The 18,143-nt window shown below is 34.1% G+C and overlaps 1 protein-coding gene across 1 annotated transcript; it reads right to left on the bottom strand.

Moving 5' to 3' along the window:
* Positions 1-2,794: 2,794 nt before the first annotated feature.
* Positions 2,795-7,988, bottom strand: LOC114267512 (protein NRT1/ PTR FAMILY 5.5). The gene is made up of 6 exons (XM_028208555.2): positions 7,813-7,988; positions 7,575-7,632; positions 7,249-7,463; positions 5,275-5,816; positions 3,549-4,110; positions 2,795-3,335 (listed from the first exon to the last, which is right to left on the bottom strand). Exons 2-6 carry the CDS (start codon positions 7,597-7,599, stop codon positions 3,006-3,008), a joined length of 1,674 nt encoding a protein of 557 aa, XP_028064356.2. The 5' UTR covers positions 7,600-7,632; positions 7,813-7,988; the 3' UTR covers positions 2,795-3,005.
* Positions 7,989-18,143: the final 10,155 nt, after the last annotated feature.

Here is an 18,143-nt window from a genome sequence, read left to right as displayed (position 1 = left end):
GGGCTTAAACCCCAAGGCCTTACCACAATGCCACAACCCCTTGGGTTACATCAGAATGTTTTGAATCCCTTTAAATTGGCTCTAAAACAACAAAAATAATTTGGACCTATAACACCTTACTAAATTTGGAAGCCCTATTTTGGGCCAATTTTTTGGGGCCTAAGGCGTAGGACTTAATAGCCTTAGGCTAGGGCCGGTACTTTGTGTGAGTTATCTATAACTAAACTAATAATTTTTTCTATCTTTTTCTTACAAAATTTTTATCTTAATCAAATGTCTGTAAGAAAATATATTTTATTTTATATTTATTTTCTTTTACTTTCACTGTAACAACCCTCACCTTACTCTTGACATACTAGCATACATTCTTGCATGGTCGTACTCGTTATGTTAATTTGAAGGTCTTATCTTGCCTTGATTTGCTTAAGTTGTTTGCATGATTTTGTTCTTTGCTTAGTGTGTGCGTGGCCGAGGTCACCTTGAGCCTAGTCCGCCTTTGAACCTTTGTACTTAGACCTGTTTTGAGATCTTGTTCAACCCCATCTTCACCTCGGGCATTCTTTGCCGAGATGTTTTGCACTAGAACCTTGTTCGCAGGCAGGTATGGCCTAGGCCGAGATGTGGCACACCACGGCCAAGGTGTGGCACAGCTTAGTCAAGTGTCGTCCTCCCTAGCCGATGTTTTTCTATCCAGTTGCTGGATCCTTGATTTGAGCCGATGTCATCTCTTTGCCGATGTGTCTTACCCGAGCTTGCTGCATAAGCTTTGTCAGAGACTTGTCTTGTCCATCAATCACCTTTTGGAGCTGAACCAACCCGATAATGCCACGTGTCCGAGTTGATTGTTAAGGCAGCCGGCAGATCTAGAAACAAATCATTTCTTGTCTCAAATCTTTGTTTTAGAGAGAGAAGCTCTAGAGAGGAGGAAGAAGAATTCTTGAGTGAGAGTAGTCTTCCAAGCTTGATCTTTGTGACTTGAACCGTTAGATCCGAGTTTTGAGGTTAGAATCTTGATCCCCTTTGATTGTTCTTGCTGAATATCTAGCTGCATTGCATGATCGGATTTGTTTTGCATGTCATGCATCGTTTTGAAGTTAGTTTTGGAAAGAGAAAACGGTTTTCCATGTGTTCTTGAAAAAGGTCTCTTTTTGATCGAAAAGTTTGGAACGAAAACCATGTTTTGTGTTTGTTCTTGCATGATTTTCTTGAATGGGTACCCAGGTCCATATGTTCTGAACTCTTGGCATGAAAACTCAGATTTTGTAACGAGTCGTGATTTTTGCATCCATCTTTCAAATGATCATGTTCTTCATATTCTTCAAAGGAAAACCCAAGTTCTTCCTGACTTCGTTTAGCGGAACCTCGGCTTAGTCCTGGATGGTACCCAGTGTGTTTTCGAGAAACGGGAGCAGTGATTAAGCTCCCAGCTTGTTCTGTTTGGTCTTTGACTTGGATCTGGCAAGAATGCCGAGATCATTTGCATGTATATATAGAGCTTGCTTTGAGAATGTGACTTGCCATGTGATTGTAGGTCCTTGATATTTGCTTGAGTCTACACCTGAAGAACTAGGTGAGTGGTATTTCTAATAAAGCTATGTTACACCTGCTTTTGATAAATCTTGTTTTGTTTGTTTTGACGTGGTATTTGCTAAGCATGAATAAATGGCCTTGTTTGATTGTTAACCTCGGAAAGTCCCTTGTGCTGGAGGACTCTAAACTTTCGCAGTACTATGTGTAAAGGATACGGTCCTTGTTAAATCGGGCTACGGGCCTAAGTAACACAAGTCCCTTGTGCTGGAGGACTCTAAACTTTCGCAATACTTTTGACCAAACGATTACGGATCGTACAGCCTATGATACTTGAATGATGAATACGGTTCATCCCTTGCTTCGCTGATGTTATAATACTTGAATGATGAATACGGTTCATCCCTTGTTTCGCCGATGTTATAATACTTGAATGATGAATACGGTTCATCCCTTGTTTCGCCGATGTTATGATACTTGAATGATGAATACGGTTCATCCCTTGTTTTGCCTATGTCAGTGAACATCTTTGGTTACTTGTAACACCTGATTGATGAATACGGTTCATCCCTCACCTTGTTAAAGTTTGATGGGTTTCGTTTTGAAGAACCTCGGCTATATTCATGCAAAACCTTTATTATTGGTACCATTCACTGAGTTTTGTACTCACCCCTCTATATATATGTAGGTGATGAGCAGGACGGCGGCGACGCCTAGATCGTTTTGGATGCTTGTTTTGGATTCGTGTATATGTCGGCTTTGCTTTTGTATTTACGTCGGCGATGCCCTGCTTTGCATATCGGCAAATCTTGAAAATCATGCTTCTTGACTTGTATTAGTTGTATTTTGTATATGTCGGCTCGAGAAGCCTTTTGATCAAGATGTAACATGTATCTTACCTTGTTGTATTCAAGTTGTGAGTTAATTGGAAATGTTTGGCATTGCTTTTGATCTACGCACAGCTCTTATGGACCACTTGTAATTGATTTATTGCTTCCGCATTTGTGAGCCCCCTATACTCATACTCTGATTGTGTTAAGTTTTGAAAAGTTGGCCTTCGGTAATTACGGATTACTGGCCATCACGGCACCAAACTACTAGGGGCGGTTTGGGGTCGTGACATTCACTTTCTACAATATTTTTTTTTTAATTTTTTAATTTTTTTTTTCTTCTTCTTCTTCTTCTAATCAGACGGAGCCTTAATGATCTTTGCATAAAATCTAAAAATCAACAATTTAAATTATTAATTTAATATGAATGCCCATTATTCCACTCTACATATGTGCTTGATCACACATTATTGTAATGTCCATTATTCAACTATTAGTGTTAGATAGAACATAATTCTTTGACAACATCATATAAACTATGTAAGACTCCCATTAAGTAATTTTCACACTCCAAATATGATAATAATTAACATAAAACAACAATATATATCACCAAATAAATTTTGAGAACAGAGAATTCCGTGCCACCTAACAGCAACAACATCGAGCATTGTCCTCAAAAGGTCCAGAAGTTGGATCGTAGTTTGGAGCATCCTCATCTTCCAATTCTGATTCTCTAAAACTGTAAAAAAGTGCCACCACAATGTACAAACCAAGATTCACAGCAGTCAACCAAGCTAGTGTCCAATAATACTTATCAAGCCGACTATGGTTCAATGTGTCTTGAAACCAACTCTGTTTTCCTCCTCTTTCACTCACCTTCCCCGCTACATACACTGATAGAACACTCCCTATATACCCCAACCCCATCACACCGACACCAAAATGGGCCGCATAAGTCCTCATCGATGGCCCAACCTGTCAAAAATTGAGGGCATGACAAATTATTTATTTAAATAATAAATTATAAAAAGAAAAAAGAAAAAAGAAAAAAGAAGAAGGAGGACTTATAGTGAACATGCAGGGGAGCTAAATCCATATAAAAACACGTAACACTTATTGACAGAGGCATGCAGTCACTCTGTGTTTGATGGATTTTTATTTTGAAATAAACTTGAAATTCTAACCAACCTGATCGAACAAGATGGCTCCAACACTGTTTTCAAGAATCCCATCAAGGGCACCGATGAGTACGAACTGTGGAAGCAACCAAAACACGCTCATCGGAATCCTCTCCTCGGGTTTGTCAACCAACCCATGAGTCCTCACCACATTTAGCCTTTTTGTTTCCACTTTAGCAGCAATAATGCAACATAGAATTGCAAAAACCATCGACACAGCAACACCAATGAGAGGAGCATAGTGTCGCGCCCCTGACCCGCCTAGCTTGACGGCAAGCTTGTAGTATAATTTGGCGAATTGTTGTTTGCCTTGGTCGTAGAACCAGAGAAGGATTACGATGGGGATTGAGAGTTTGCCGAGCTTGTGGGTCATGTGGTTTGCTTGCTCGATGAAGTATGTGTTGCCAATGGCAGAGACAACGCCGCAGAAAATGAAAGTGGTGCATAAAGGGATCATTCGAATGGTGAGTTTGGTTTCTTCTACCTCTGTAACTCTGCTGAGTTTCCATCTGCTTTTCTGTTGTTCTTCTAGAGGCTTTGCTGGTAATATAATTGCAGCCTTGTCTAGACACCTGCATTTCAAAAATGGATTAATTTAAGTAAAATTAGTTCACTTTCAAACATATTGTCTAAATTGTTGACGGAACCATAATAATAAAATAATTTGGCCAAATTATATCGATTTTCTTTGGACTTTGGTCCTTGTATCATTTTGATATTTGTAATTTCAATTAGCCTGATTTGATTTTGAATTTATGATTGTGTTTTGGTTTGATTCAATTGATTACAATTTTAGTTTTTTTTTTTTAATTTTTTTAATAGAAAATCTGCATATAAGCGGCATGTGTCATGTTTTTATAGACAAAAGTTATCAATTGGATCAAATTGATCCAAAATTTAAAATTAATAGTTAAAATTAAACTAATTTAAATGACATGGACCAAAATAATATAAGGGCAAATTGCAAAGATTATCGATGTAATTTACCCCAAAATAAACATATAATTTCTAAAATATGCATTTTATGTGACTTTTGCCTTCAAAATTTTTAATTTGTTAATTTGATCCTCAAACAATATGTATTATAAGAAAATATCATTTCCCCCCTCAAACTATTCAAAAATCAATTAGACCCCTGTTCTTTTATTAATATCAATTTAATACTTAAACTATTTGATTTTGAATCAATTTTATCCCCACCATCAATTGCCGCCTATAGTCAAACATAAATTGCTGATGTGGCACCGACATTTTATTTGAAATTTCATTTTATCCCCAAACTATTTTCAAAATATCAGTTAGACTCTTGAATAAAATAAAGTTTATGGGTTTAATTAATATTTTAGAGATAGTTTGGGATAAAATGAAATTTCAAATGAAATTTTAGTATTATGTGTGTAGTTCCGTTTGATTATAAAAGACAGCTAATGGTTGAGGTAAAATTAATTTAAAATCAAATAGTTTAGGTATAAAATTGATATTATTAAAAAAAATATGAGCTGAATTAATTTTTAAGTGATAATTTTGGGGAGCAACATCATATTTCCTCCATTTTTATCATCAATTTTACATATCAATGAAAAAATTATCCAATCATTCTAATTTTTTTCAGAGATGATTTATGCCAAGAGAGCCAATAGAATGAATAACTTGAATCACCAAAGTCAGACCGGTGGGGAACTTTATGTTCGAAATATCATGGTTGAATCTTCTAATTTGATCAAGTTCAGAGATACCTTAGGTGACGTGAGTGAGGCAACAAATCAACATCATCAACACCCCTTGTTTCATAGAGCCGATCAGCCTCCTTTGGGCACTTACAAAACATCTTGGAGGTTGCAGCCACAAGCACTCTAAACACAATGGTGAGCGAGCTACCCTGCGGCTTAACACAATTGTACGAACCCGAACCACTCAAGAATACCAGTGTAGCCACCATTGTGCAAATGGCCGGTATGCCAAACCGAATCGACCATAACCTTATATATGTAATCGCAATGACAGCACCTACAGGGACAAGGACTGCGATGTATGTGCCCACAAACATGGTGATGAACGTGCGCGCAGTGAAGTTGTCGAGTTCATCTTCTGAGAATTGCTCGGCTATGAAAGCGCGTAGTGAAATTAAGTGACCCGAGAGTCCCAGAGCTATTAGAGCTAGTGCTGTGTAGAAGAGTATTTTCTGTCCCTCGCCAATGCATTCGGGCTCGTATAGACTGCAAGTGCCTGTGGCCTTGGCGAGGACCGGAGGGGTTGACATTGTTAGGAATCCCAAACCCTGCACACAGAGAAGTTTGCGTCTGAGAAGACAAATCTTATAGAATTGCTAGCATAGCCCATGACAATCAATAAGGAGTAATTTAAGTGTTTGGTTGATATAACACGGTGATAATAAGTTTGGTTTCAAGGAGTCTTATATTCCCTATCTAAAAACAAAAAAATCTTATATTCAAGTCTTGTGATTTAAAATTTTTGTAACCATGATTTGGAAGAGATGTACTATCATGTGATTTGGAGAATAGGCTTACTCACAAATATATTTTAATGAATATGAGGTTACAAGTTCAAATCTCACAGACAATTTTTAGAGTGCAAAGATTCATTTCCACTAGAGAAAAGTTAGGGATCATGAAAAAATTTTCATGAAAATGATCATGAAAGAATTATGACTCTTGGATTACCTTGATTAGTGTGTGGTGCTTTATTTTAAGTGTAATCCAAGGGTCATAAATCTTTCATGATCATTTTCATGAAAGTTTTTTCATGATACCTAGTATTGCTCTTTCCACTATGCCCTCGGTAGGGTTGGGCTCAAGCTATGATTTAGTTTGTCTCCAAGGACTTATGAAGCATGGGTGCGGATACAGATATTGGTATGGGAACGATACAGTATGTCGATACGGTAAAACTTAAAAAAAATAATAAAATACGGACGTCAATAAATTTTTTATTTTTTATAATTTATAGTTTGAAATTCAATTTGCAAATCAAAGTTCAATACCAAAACTAAAAAGAGAAATTACAAAACCAAAAAGAAAAAAATCATAATTCAACAATACCAATACTAAAGCAAAGTGTATAAACTATTTTAATGTCATTAAATAGGAAAAATTATAAAACAAAGTTTCATTCCAAAAGTAAGCTAAGCAAAATTTAAAAACTTGAAATTTTAGTTTTCACTTCCATCAGCTTCAGCATTGAATAATGTATCTTTCATCGCTGGCACATCAAGTAAATGATTTGCAATTTTAAATAAATAAGAACTATCTAATAAATTAAATGCATCTCCATCAATGTCCTATAACTTGGTGTACACCTGATGTACCCATTAAGTATTTATGGAGTACCCAACTGTCAAAAAATATATAAAAAGTATCCAGTATATATTTTGAGTACCTAGTACACATACAGTCCTATCGGTACAAGTATCAATACCCGGTAAACACTCGGTATGAATATGACAATATTTTTAGAGTATCCATAATTCATAGCCAAGGACGGTCTGTGGATACCCTGCGAAGTTTGCAAACCCCTCATTTATAGGACCATTTAGGTAGGCCCCTCTTGTTTAGCTCCTCAGTGATGGAGCTCCTGTATACGGTCACACTTAAGAAGAATTGTCATGCGTTGATCGCCTCTACTCTATTTTGATTAGACTTTGAAAAAAAGCACGACAGTTTGGGGAGTTGGGAAGAAGAGGAGAAACTCACTGCACTATAGGCAAAACTGGAGATGAGAAGCATCCAGTAGTTACCCAAGAAGGCATCAACGAGGAATTGCATAGGCAAGAGCATAGTTGCCGTCAATCCGCAAAACACATTGATAATTGCAGCAGCATGAGTGAAGTTGAGCTTCCAAACATTTGTTAAGTATAGCATCATCATCCACATGGTGTACCCGGCTAGTAAGTCAGCCCACATCAGAACTATCATAGGATCGATGAAAGATAACAAGACAAACCAACATGTTAGCACTCCATATACAACATCAAAATGGATTAAATTACTAAGGAATTCGATAAATATATACTAATTACCGAAGATTCTCACAAATGACACCATTTTCGCGTTTAATTATGTTCTTCCTCTCTCTTTCTGTGAAAGATGAACAATAACAGTTAGACGAACACACAAAAGAATTAGTGTCGAACGTGAATGATAAATTAGCTTTAATGCTATAAATTGTTAGAAGTTTTCGTAAATTAGGTGACCTCAAGCATTGTCACATAGATTAAACACAAACAAACAAACAAACAAACAAAATATGGTACTCACAATCAAATTGAATCGGCAGAGTTTGAAGTAACATTATACATATATACATATATATAAATGAAAGAGACAATGAAGATGGAATTTCCCAAGGAGAGAGTGGGAGCCGCGTTGCCAACTGTTTTCCTTTGTTGAAATTTGAGGATTTCCTATAGTTCATAATCTAGATTGTAGGTTCTGTTTGGGCGTATTGGATTCATCATGAGTTTTATTTTAATAATTTATATTGTTTATTTTGTTAAACATTTCGGATATTTCATCTATATAAAAAATTAAGTTAATTTGATAATTATAACTTATTTAATTTGTTGCGTTTATCATTAAAAAAAATAATGATTGTATTTTTAAAAATAAATAATTCATATTTAAAATGAGAATTTTCATAGGATTCACATAAGGTACAAAGAATTAAATAAAGAAATACTATGGACTTGGCATACAAAGTCAAGATTAAAATGAAAGCCGAACTAGTGCATGTGCTATATGGAAAATAAATATATAAAAAATATGACTTTTTATTTGTTTATGTATATAGCTGACGAGAATCTTGGTGTGGGCTTCCTAGTGGTTCCAGTTTTACATTAGGCCTAATTGACTACGTATTATTTATGTTTTAAGAATACAAAAAAGTTGCCAATTAACTTGTCATATAGATGAAGTCAATGACTACGTATTATTTATGTTTTGCGTTATTTTGCTCTATTAAATTTTAATTTTGTGAATTTTATTTGAATTTTTTAAATTTTGAATCAAATTGGTCTCATTTCAAAAGCTCTATGTGACTATGGTTCTTAAAATTTTAATTGTATCAATTTTGTATTAAAATATTGTGAAATTATGTTTGAATAGTTGGAATTTATAGGTAAAATGACACTTGGGTATGAAAAATAATACTTCATATATAATTTTTATACAAAATTTATCAACAAAATAATGTGAGAGTGACATTTCTGTAATTAAATATTATTTAGGATAATATACTTTAAAATAATAAATATCAACGTAACTACATCATTCCATATTTAAATTTCCCATATTTTTTTCTATTTATATATCACTAATACTAATCGAGTATTGACAACGCTCGGAAATTAGCCTATGTAGCCTTCTAACCTCAAATTTTTTAACATTTTACTTTAACAAACATAAATATTTTGCTTTAAACTTATTTTTGATATTAATATTATTCTAAATTTACGTAGCCATTATTTTTGTTGCAATCAATTTAATTCAAGGTACTTATATGTTATATTACAATTAATTAATCTTCTATTGATGATCAAAATTTTCTTGAATAGAATTGCCTAAAATCATAAAATTAAATCGATTTCTATGATTTGGTGACAAAACTTCAACTGTTAAGTTCTCTTTTTTGGAATTGAATAGAACAGTTCGGGTTAATTATCTACTTTAAATTCGATCCCAATTTGTGAACATGATTTAGGGTCATCTGGGAAGTCCATAATATATTTTGGCATTTTTATTAGCCAGTCCCAATAATTGAATCTATTATCTATTAGGTCCTAAGTTTCTATCTCATACACCAGCAAGTCTTGTTATATATTTTTATCCCGATTTTGCCCCTGTTATACTTTTCGCGCTTGGTTTGAATTTTGTGGTTCTATTTGTTTTTTGTGAGCTTTTTAGAGGAGGAAATTGAATATGGAATTGATTCGTGAGTGAATGGAACTGATTTACTTAGAGATTTTTGGTGAGTGGAATCTGTTTGCAATTTAGAGTTGAGTTACAATCGATTTGAAGTTGATTGCAATTGATGATCATGGAGTTTTGCTGCAGCTGTAATTGATTTTTGCAATTAGGTTTGTGATTTTGTTAGGTTTTTGGTTCGTTTGATTAATATACATACATACATATATATATATATATATATATATATATATATATGCAATTTTATGATTCTACGATTCTTTGACTTTGTTGATTTGTCGATTTCGAAAACTATTTGGCTATGTATGCAGATTTATATACTTTTTGTTTGAGTTTGTGATTTTTATTTGATTTTTGATATTATTGTTATGATGTTGTTGTTTATGATATTAAATATTTATTTTGATGATAATGTTGAAAGGTTTGAGATATGTGTATGTGATGACTATTGAATTGTTTTGTTGCAAAATTGTTTTGGTTAAACACAGTTGCCGGTTTATTATTTTCTATTGTGATAAAATTTATTAGTGAGTATGGAAATAGGAGATGAAAAAGTTGCATAGTGGTTTAATTGTGTAGGTAATTTTTGTTATTTTCTGTAACGCTTCAAAAATTTATAACACCGTATGAATACGTCAACCAATGCTCATAAAATAATACTCCAACCTTTTCTTTACTTGAACATTAAGGTTTGTACAAAAATGATTCCACATGCAAATTATACATTCAATGATCTCAAGTATATAAACCTATAGCATGTAGAACATTAAGTTCAAAAATAAATAAATGTTCAACCTTTAGGGCATTTATTTATTTTTGAACAAACCTTAATGTACAAACCTTAATTGTATGCTCTCAACACTTATGCCCACGCCCTAATTCGGCGGAATTGCCACATCCTTTCTTACACCAAAATCCCTTAGGGGTGAGTATAAAACCCAGTAGAGAATTCTTAACAAAGTATATACATTTTATACAACCTTCACAAACTGAAATGCATATGCCATGCTGTACTATGCTTTTTGAAGGAAAATCACATTTACATCTTTTGAAACCATCATACTCAATGATAACTTGAAATCTCAACAATTCAAAAATCATCAATTTAGTTCAAGGGCGGTAAATACGACTCAAGTAATCCCTAGGTTGGTGTATGCAAGTAAGCATAACTAGCACTACCAAATCCCCACTTCACTAGTAGCTAACCGGAAGGCACGTGGTTCCTCCTCCGCACATATTTTCCGTCTTTCACTCCGAACACTCAGGCCAACTTAATCAATTTCATCTACACCTCCTATCCGGACTTACCAGCTGTAACGCCCTCAAAAATAACCCATTATATATATCATTGACATGCATTATTTAAAGAAGACAATTTATTAATTCATTCATCAGAGTATTACTAAATAAAGCATTACATGTAACATCGAATAAAATGCCCTACAGGCTTACATCTTTCCAAGCCAGCACTTGGATTCAAAAATATGATTTCTAATCTCAATACAAGAAAAGCCCGTAGGCTTGAATGTTTACATTTACTAATAAATAAAACTATTAACTAAAGGTAATCTTCTTCAATCCAGAAGCCAAACCCTCCCAAGCTAAGTCCTTGGAGGTAGTTTATCACCTGAACCTGAAAATGATGTTCCCATAAAGGGTGAGCCACAGCCCAATAGAAATATACTAAACCACATATAAGCAATGAATAAAGCAATAGCATTCAACAGATGGTTAACCAAAATAATCAATTACTTCATTTTACAGTCTCATGACACTATTGCCAAAGATACGTTTTACTTTCCAATTTTATCAACATGGCTCAGAACCTGGCCAATCTTACAACAGTGAACCATACATAATATATCCACATTCATCCATGTCAACAAACAGATGAGACTCAGGCTCAAATCAAAACACTTCATACTTCCAGTTTGAAACACATTTTAGTGATGTATCAATAAAACACTTCAATATAAATAAGCACACATAAAAGTGATGCTAATGGAGTCCATCCCCTATCTCCTCCCAAACAAAATCCGGTTTAGAGGTCCATCCTCTATCTTCCCCTAAACCGTGGAGTACATCCCCTATCTCCTCCCACACACAAAACAATGTATGCAAATGCAATGCTCAATCAATACACGTATTTTCTGTATCAATGCCATAGTCAAAATTAATGACTTAACCAATGTGATTAGTTTCAGTTATTCCTAATCCACATGCAATGTCTACAACAATCACGACTATCCTCCACCGATAGCCCAAAACAGTTATTTCTAAACTGAAAATAACTATGTCAACAATTCAATAGACAAATGATTCCAATTACCCAATTACGCTATTTAATCAATGAATTCCCCAATTCCATGAATTTAACCATCTTTTCCCAATTCCATGAATTACTTATACAAATTAATTCAATAATACAACTAGGGTTTTTCCCAAAATTTACCAAAGTATTCCCAACATATCAAAATACCAAAACTTAGAACAAAACCTATAAGATGGAGTAGGAAATCCCTACCTTGAAGAAAAGAACTCGAATGGAGAAGATGACGAAAGCCAAAGTGCTCCAAACCCAAGATTGTTCAGATTAAACGGAAGCCCTCGACCCACTCTATCTTTTTAACAAAGAACTTAGGGTAGTAGAAATACACTCTAAGTAGATCAAACCTAAGAGAGAAGGTGTGTAGGGAGAGGGAGAAGACGGTTTTAGGGTTTTAAAATAAAAAAGGAGATGAAAAATCATCCAGAAAGTCGGATCTCGGATTTTTATACCAGTCGCCCCGCTCGAGCGTGGAAACCCCCGCTCGAGCGCCACTCACAGACTCCCGCTCGAGCGGTCAAACTCCCGCTCGAGCGGCGAATGCACACTCCCAGAAGTTTTTGTAGACAGGTCCCCGCTCGAGCGCCCAACTCCCCGCTCGAGCGTCAGTCACGACTTTCCGCTCGAGCGTCCAATCCCCCGCTCGAGCGGCCAACAATACACAGGACATACTGGATGGGTGTATTTCCCGCTCGAGCGCCCAAACCCCCGCTCGAGCGGACAAGCCAAAATCTGGGCAACTAGACTTGGTTCCTAAGCTCAACCAACCTGCTCCAAATCTTCTCAACACAACCCAAGACTCAAAATAAGAAAATGATGAATGACAACAACAATTATACAATGACGGAATCTACAGAACCTAAGTCCGGATACAATAATCAAATGGGAAAAGACCGGGGTCGCTATACCAGCGTATTTATCCCAAAATATTTCAATAAATCTCATTTCCCAATATTTCTTTCTCAATGCAAAGTTTCAAATGCTAATTCAATACTTATAACAAGCAAGATATTGAAGTGTCAATGCATCATTTATCCATGCAATGCAATAATCAACCATGCAATGTAACATCCTACCATTTACAAAACTCCCACACAAATGCTCCAATTGTGATCAAAATTTCCACTTCCCTTTCCAATGCATTTCACATATATCACATATGAATTTTATATCTATCCAAGTGTAGTAACAATTCCACATCTCATATGTTCTCAACAATTTGTCATTTCATGATTATATTTATATGCACTTAAACAATAAATTCCAAAAAAAAAAATCCACTAATTCCCATATACCAAGAAAATTGTCATTTTGTATACAATAATATGAAATTTCAACTTAGTCGTTTATTTAGCACAAGAAAATCCATAGATTCTCAACATCTTCCAAAACCCCAAATTTCTAGGTTTTTCATCAAAACTAGACATTTCCTTATCTCTTGGTTGAATCTCACCAAGAAAATCAATGTGATTCAAATCCTCAAGAAAATCATTTAAAGAAAACAAGAGAAGGACGCATTTCCAAAACCACCAACATTTTCTCGCCAAAAACCAATTTTTCTCAATGCTACCAAAGGGAAATCTCGAAATTAACATAAACTTGCAAAAATATATATATAATTCCAAGAAAATTCCTTCCTCAATCTTGTTGGAAGAAAAGAGATGAAAGACCTAAATCCAACGGTACCGAAACCCGATCTTCACCGCACACAACGAAGCCTTTTGAGAGTTTTCCAACTTTAATCAAGGAACAAGGGTCAAAATGTTTATGGATTTGAAGAAATCAAAGATCTAGTGAGATTTGATGTAGGAAATGCAGAGAGATGGAGGAGAAAAGGGTTTTTAGAGAGAGAGAGAGAGAGATGTATAAAATGATATACACTCAGCCCAAGAAAACAAGAAAAAGTAGATGTTCGGACTCAGCATCTCCTGCACGTGCGGCATTCGTCCCTGCACGTGCGGCACCTCTCCCACACTTCCTTCCGCATGTGCATATATTGCAGTGTGCGCTCAGGACTTCCCTTGATTTTCGCACGTGCGGCCTCACCTCTTGCACATATGGCCCCACTTCCTGCACGTGCGGCCCCTCTTCCGCACGTGCGGCCCAAGGCCCCCGTATGTGCTGTTCAGCCTCTCAACCTGAAATCACCCCAGCTCGACTCGGGATACCCCGGATTCAATACCGTACCTTCCAAAACAGATGAAACTTGACACATAAGTAAACAAGGACAAGGATTTTGAGAAAAGTTTGCAAATGCAACTCACCTCAAACCGTTAACTAGACTCTCGGTCCAACCCGACACTCTAACAAGGAAAACCAAAGGTTAAACAAAGAGAACCTGATAGATAACATACCCGATCATCACATTTTTTATAGTGATAAAATTTATCACTGTTGGTTTTTGGATGTATTTGAGTTGGTTGATAATTTTATCACTATATTAGAATTTGTTTTAGTTTGTTTGAGTAGTTTGCTGAAATATAATTTTTGTTTGTGACAGTATTTATAATGATGGATAATTCTTTGTTTCTTATGCGCAAGTTTAGAGGTGTGACATTGGTTATCAAGTATAATGATGGATTTAATTTCAACGATTTAGTATACAAATTGTGTGCAAAGTGGAGTTAGTTGGTAGTTCTTTGAATCTTTCATATTCAACGTCTGAACATTCTTGTTGTAGTCTAGAAAGTGAAAAGGATTTGGAGAGGTTATGGTTGGATTTGCACTTTCTTGTGGTATTTATCGTATTGATGTTTTTGTTAAGTGTTGTTATTTGAGTGAAGGTTATATCATTTGTAATGGTGAAGCTAATAGTAGTAGTAGTAGTGTTGTTTGTGAAACTGATTTTTTGCATTCATTTTATTCAAGTCAATGGAAACCTTTGCTCTCCGATGGTTGGGTTAATTGTATGAAAAGAGTGGGACAAAGGTTTGCTCAAGGAGTTGTTGAATTCTGGGATGCATTGTCAAAGTATTTAATTCATTTCGGTTTTGATTTTGATTTTGTTAAGAATGATAAGGATCGTGTCCCTGTTCATTGTAAGAGAAGGGTTGATTAATCGTTTGGGCTTAATCTTGTAAATAACTATGTTAGGTTTATGGTAAAAACAATTTTTATTCAATATAATTAAGATATTTTTGTGGTCTCAAACAAAATTAAGATATTTTCTTTTCCTTGTGGATTTAAGGTTCAATTTTTCTTGGGGATTCGAGAATCCTTTTCGCCTATAAGAATGATATCTAATCCCTTGTATATTCTGCATCGTCAAGTGGTATCAGAGCATGGATTTGCCTAGCTTAATGACACATGACAATGGAGAACACGCGACCCCTACTGACGATGATCGTAGGGCAGAAGCCATATGGAATGCGATTGAGGAACATTGGCTAGAGGTGCACGAACTTCACAATGATATTTGTAATCTACTTGCCAATTTGGGACTAATTGTCAACCAGAGGCAACCAACAGTTGATCAATAATTGCACCGGAGGATTTACTCGAGGCCAACCTGTTAGCTTACATTATTTTTCAAAAATTTCATATTTTAAAGGTTCAAGTAAGTTTCAAAAAGAGAATTTTCTTGATTGGTTGCTTGATTTTGAAAATTTCTTTCAATACATGAAGATTCCTTACGAAAAGAAAGTTATATTTACATCTTATAAACTTGATAAGATTACATTGAAGTGATGGAATGGATTATAAGATTATCGAGTTCGGGAAGGTAAAAATAAAATTCGTTCATGGTTAGTAATGAAAAAAAATTTAACAAGTAAATTTTACTTTCATGGTCATGAAGATATTTTGTCATATATAAATCAAGATTCTTCAATAAAGGTTGTAAAAGTTTGCGATAAAATTGTCATTACAAAAGAAAAGATTTCTCATCCAAATATTATTTATGGTGAGATTTTTTTGTAAAACTAATGAAAAAGATACAAAGTCTAGTTCTAGCGTTGATAATATATCAATTGTTGGTAATTAGAATGCTAGAGATAAAGTTTTACAAACAAATCATAAAAATACTTAAACAAAAAGGAGATTTGATTGACCCTAGTGACAAAGATAAAATAGAAAAAGATATAATACAACCACTGTGTGCAACAAAGAAATTGGTTGATACTACACTTTTTTTTGGGTGAATAGTTGATACTACACTTGATATTCAATGTTGATAACAGAAGGATCAATTGAATCTGGGACAGTGCAAAATCAAGAGAGCATGCAATAAAGTAAATTTTGTTGATTTTCTTAGTGTGGAGCAATTTAATTTGATTTTTAATGCTTGTCTAATTGATCTTGTCAACCAGTTAAAGCATATAGAGAAGAATTTTCAGAAAAGGAGACTTTTCTGCATATAATTTTTGGAAGAGAGGCAAACAACTGTGGTATTCTAACTATTTTTTTATTTGGCACGGACAATGGTAGACCTCTAATATGAACTAAATGACAAGTTCTTTCAAAGATGAGGAGTTTGATGTAGGACAAGATTTTAGAAATTTTTATATTTTTAATACTAATATTTTAGAATTATTAGATTTCTTAATTTATTTTGATTTTGTTTTCCTAATTTCTTAGGTTTCTTGGCCTTGTTTGGTTTGTGTTTCCCAAAAATTTTTGGAAAATTTCTCTACAAATAAGTTTTCAAAAGTAATCAAACCAAATAAATTTTCCCAAAAAAATTTCCCAAAACTTGTTTGGTTTACAAGTTTTCCAAACAAATCTCTCTCTCATTCACATCAAATCAATCACTTTTTTGAAACTCTCTCTCAAAATAATTTTTCAAAACATCTTTTGAAAAAAATCAAATCAAACAACTTTTCGTACTTTTTATCTCTAAAATTCATCTCCCAATTTTCCAAAAGTAAGAATAATTTATTATTTCCTAATTTTAGTTATCTTGGTGTCTAAGTTTAGTTAGTCTCCAAGACTTATAAATAGCTATGTAAGTCTTATAATAAGTATAAGTTTTGCTCAATATAATTAAGATATTTTTCTTTTTTATGGATTCAAGGTTCTATTTTCTCATAAATTTGAGAGTTATTTTCGCCTATCAGAACGACATCTAATTCCTTGTATATTCCTCTACGTTGAAGTGGGACAACTCTCTATCCCAAGAGATTTGGCTTTAGTAGGAAGAAAAAACAATCAAAATACTTACTACCAAAAGGTTGCATGTTCAAATCTTAAGAAGGTTAAATATTATAAATTTTGGAATCATTGAAAATTTGTCCACTTTAAAATTTCAGAATTAATTAAGATACGCATAAACTAATTCAAACACTCAATTATTTTAAAAAATATAGTTGAGACAACTATCCGATTTACCCGTTCAACTCTCCGATTTTCGATACGATTCACATACATGGAATCAAATAAACAACAAAGAGTATTGACTTTGCATAGAGTCAATGAAAGCAGAACTAGGTGCATGTGCAATACGGAACACTTTAATTAATAGTAATTCCCTTATAATAGTTGAGAGACTTATTTATATGTCTTATTTAAAAATAAATTTTAATTATTTTTTTATAATAGTTGTAAACTAGATAAAAGTTTCGATTATTTATGCGAAAATCTCTTAAATTATTGAAAATTATTATTTTAACTCTCTAAATTATAAAAGTATATAAATAGATTCCTAAATTATTGAAAAGTATCACTTTTAACTCTATAAATAAAAAAAATAAAAAAGTACAAATAGTCCCCCTAAACTAAAAAAAATGTTTGGATAAATTATATTTACCTCTCTTGATATTTCTAACAATTATAGGGATCTCCCTTGTGGTTTTAATAATTATATTAGCCTCCCTTACTTTTAAAGCTATTATTATGATTTCCTCACTATTAGACTATTCACCAGAATTGATAATGTCATACAAAAAATGATGAAATTTTCCAATAATTACTTTATCTATTCAAACAAGAAATTTCACTTGCATCCCCTGAGATTTTGTATATATATTATCAAAAACTCATACAAATTTTAGTACTTTCTTCGGAGCATGAGTGGTCCTCAACTCTGTATCTGTCTTTTCGGGGATAGAAAGAGAAACATCCTCTATTTGAAATGGATTATTTGGATAGTGGAGCTCCGAGTGCTTTCTCTTTTTACTTGCAACACCATCATTCTCGTCTTCTTTGGCAAAATCAAGTCCACTGTAGAGACATTCACAAACTACGCTATGGTAGTTTTTAGCAAATAACCCCAATATAGGTTTAATAGTACATCCCAACAGGGGACGACCATACTTCTCTCCTTCAACTTGGATACCATGAGGCCAATCTTGGAAAGTTTTAGCGAGCGTGCAAGGAATTCACAAATTTTCAAGACATAGAGCAC

The sequence above is a fragment of the Camellia sinensis genome, chromosome 10 (assembly GCF_055761805.1).
Source record: "Camellia sinensis isolate YWXY chromosome 10, ASM5576180v1, whole genome shotgun sequence".
Taxonomy (NCBI): Eukaryota; Viridiplantae; Streptophyta; class Magnoliopsida; order Ericales; family Theaceae; genus Camellia; species Camellia sinensis.
The sequence above is the reverse complement of the archived record's forward strand: the minus strand, read 5'-3'. Positions and strand labels throughout refer to the sequence as shown.

Bases quoted from the DNA above. Each gene is read 5' to 3' on its own strand.
- LOC114267512 (XM_028208555.2), bottom strand. From the start codon at position 7,599: ATGGTGTCATTTGTGAGAATCTTCG. The intron at 7,464-7,574 runs GTAATTAGTATA...ATCCTATGATAG, and splicing joins GTCATTTGTGAGAATCTTCG to TTCTGATGTGGGCTGACTTA. The intron at 5,817-7,248 runs GTGAGTTTCTCC...CTCTGTGTGCAG, and splicing joins CCAGTTTTGCCTATAGTGCA to GGTTTGGGATTCCTAACAAT.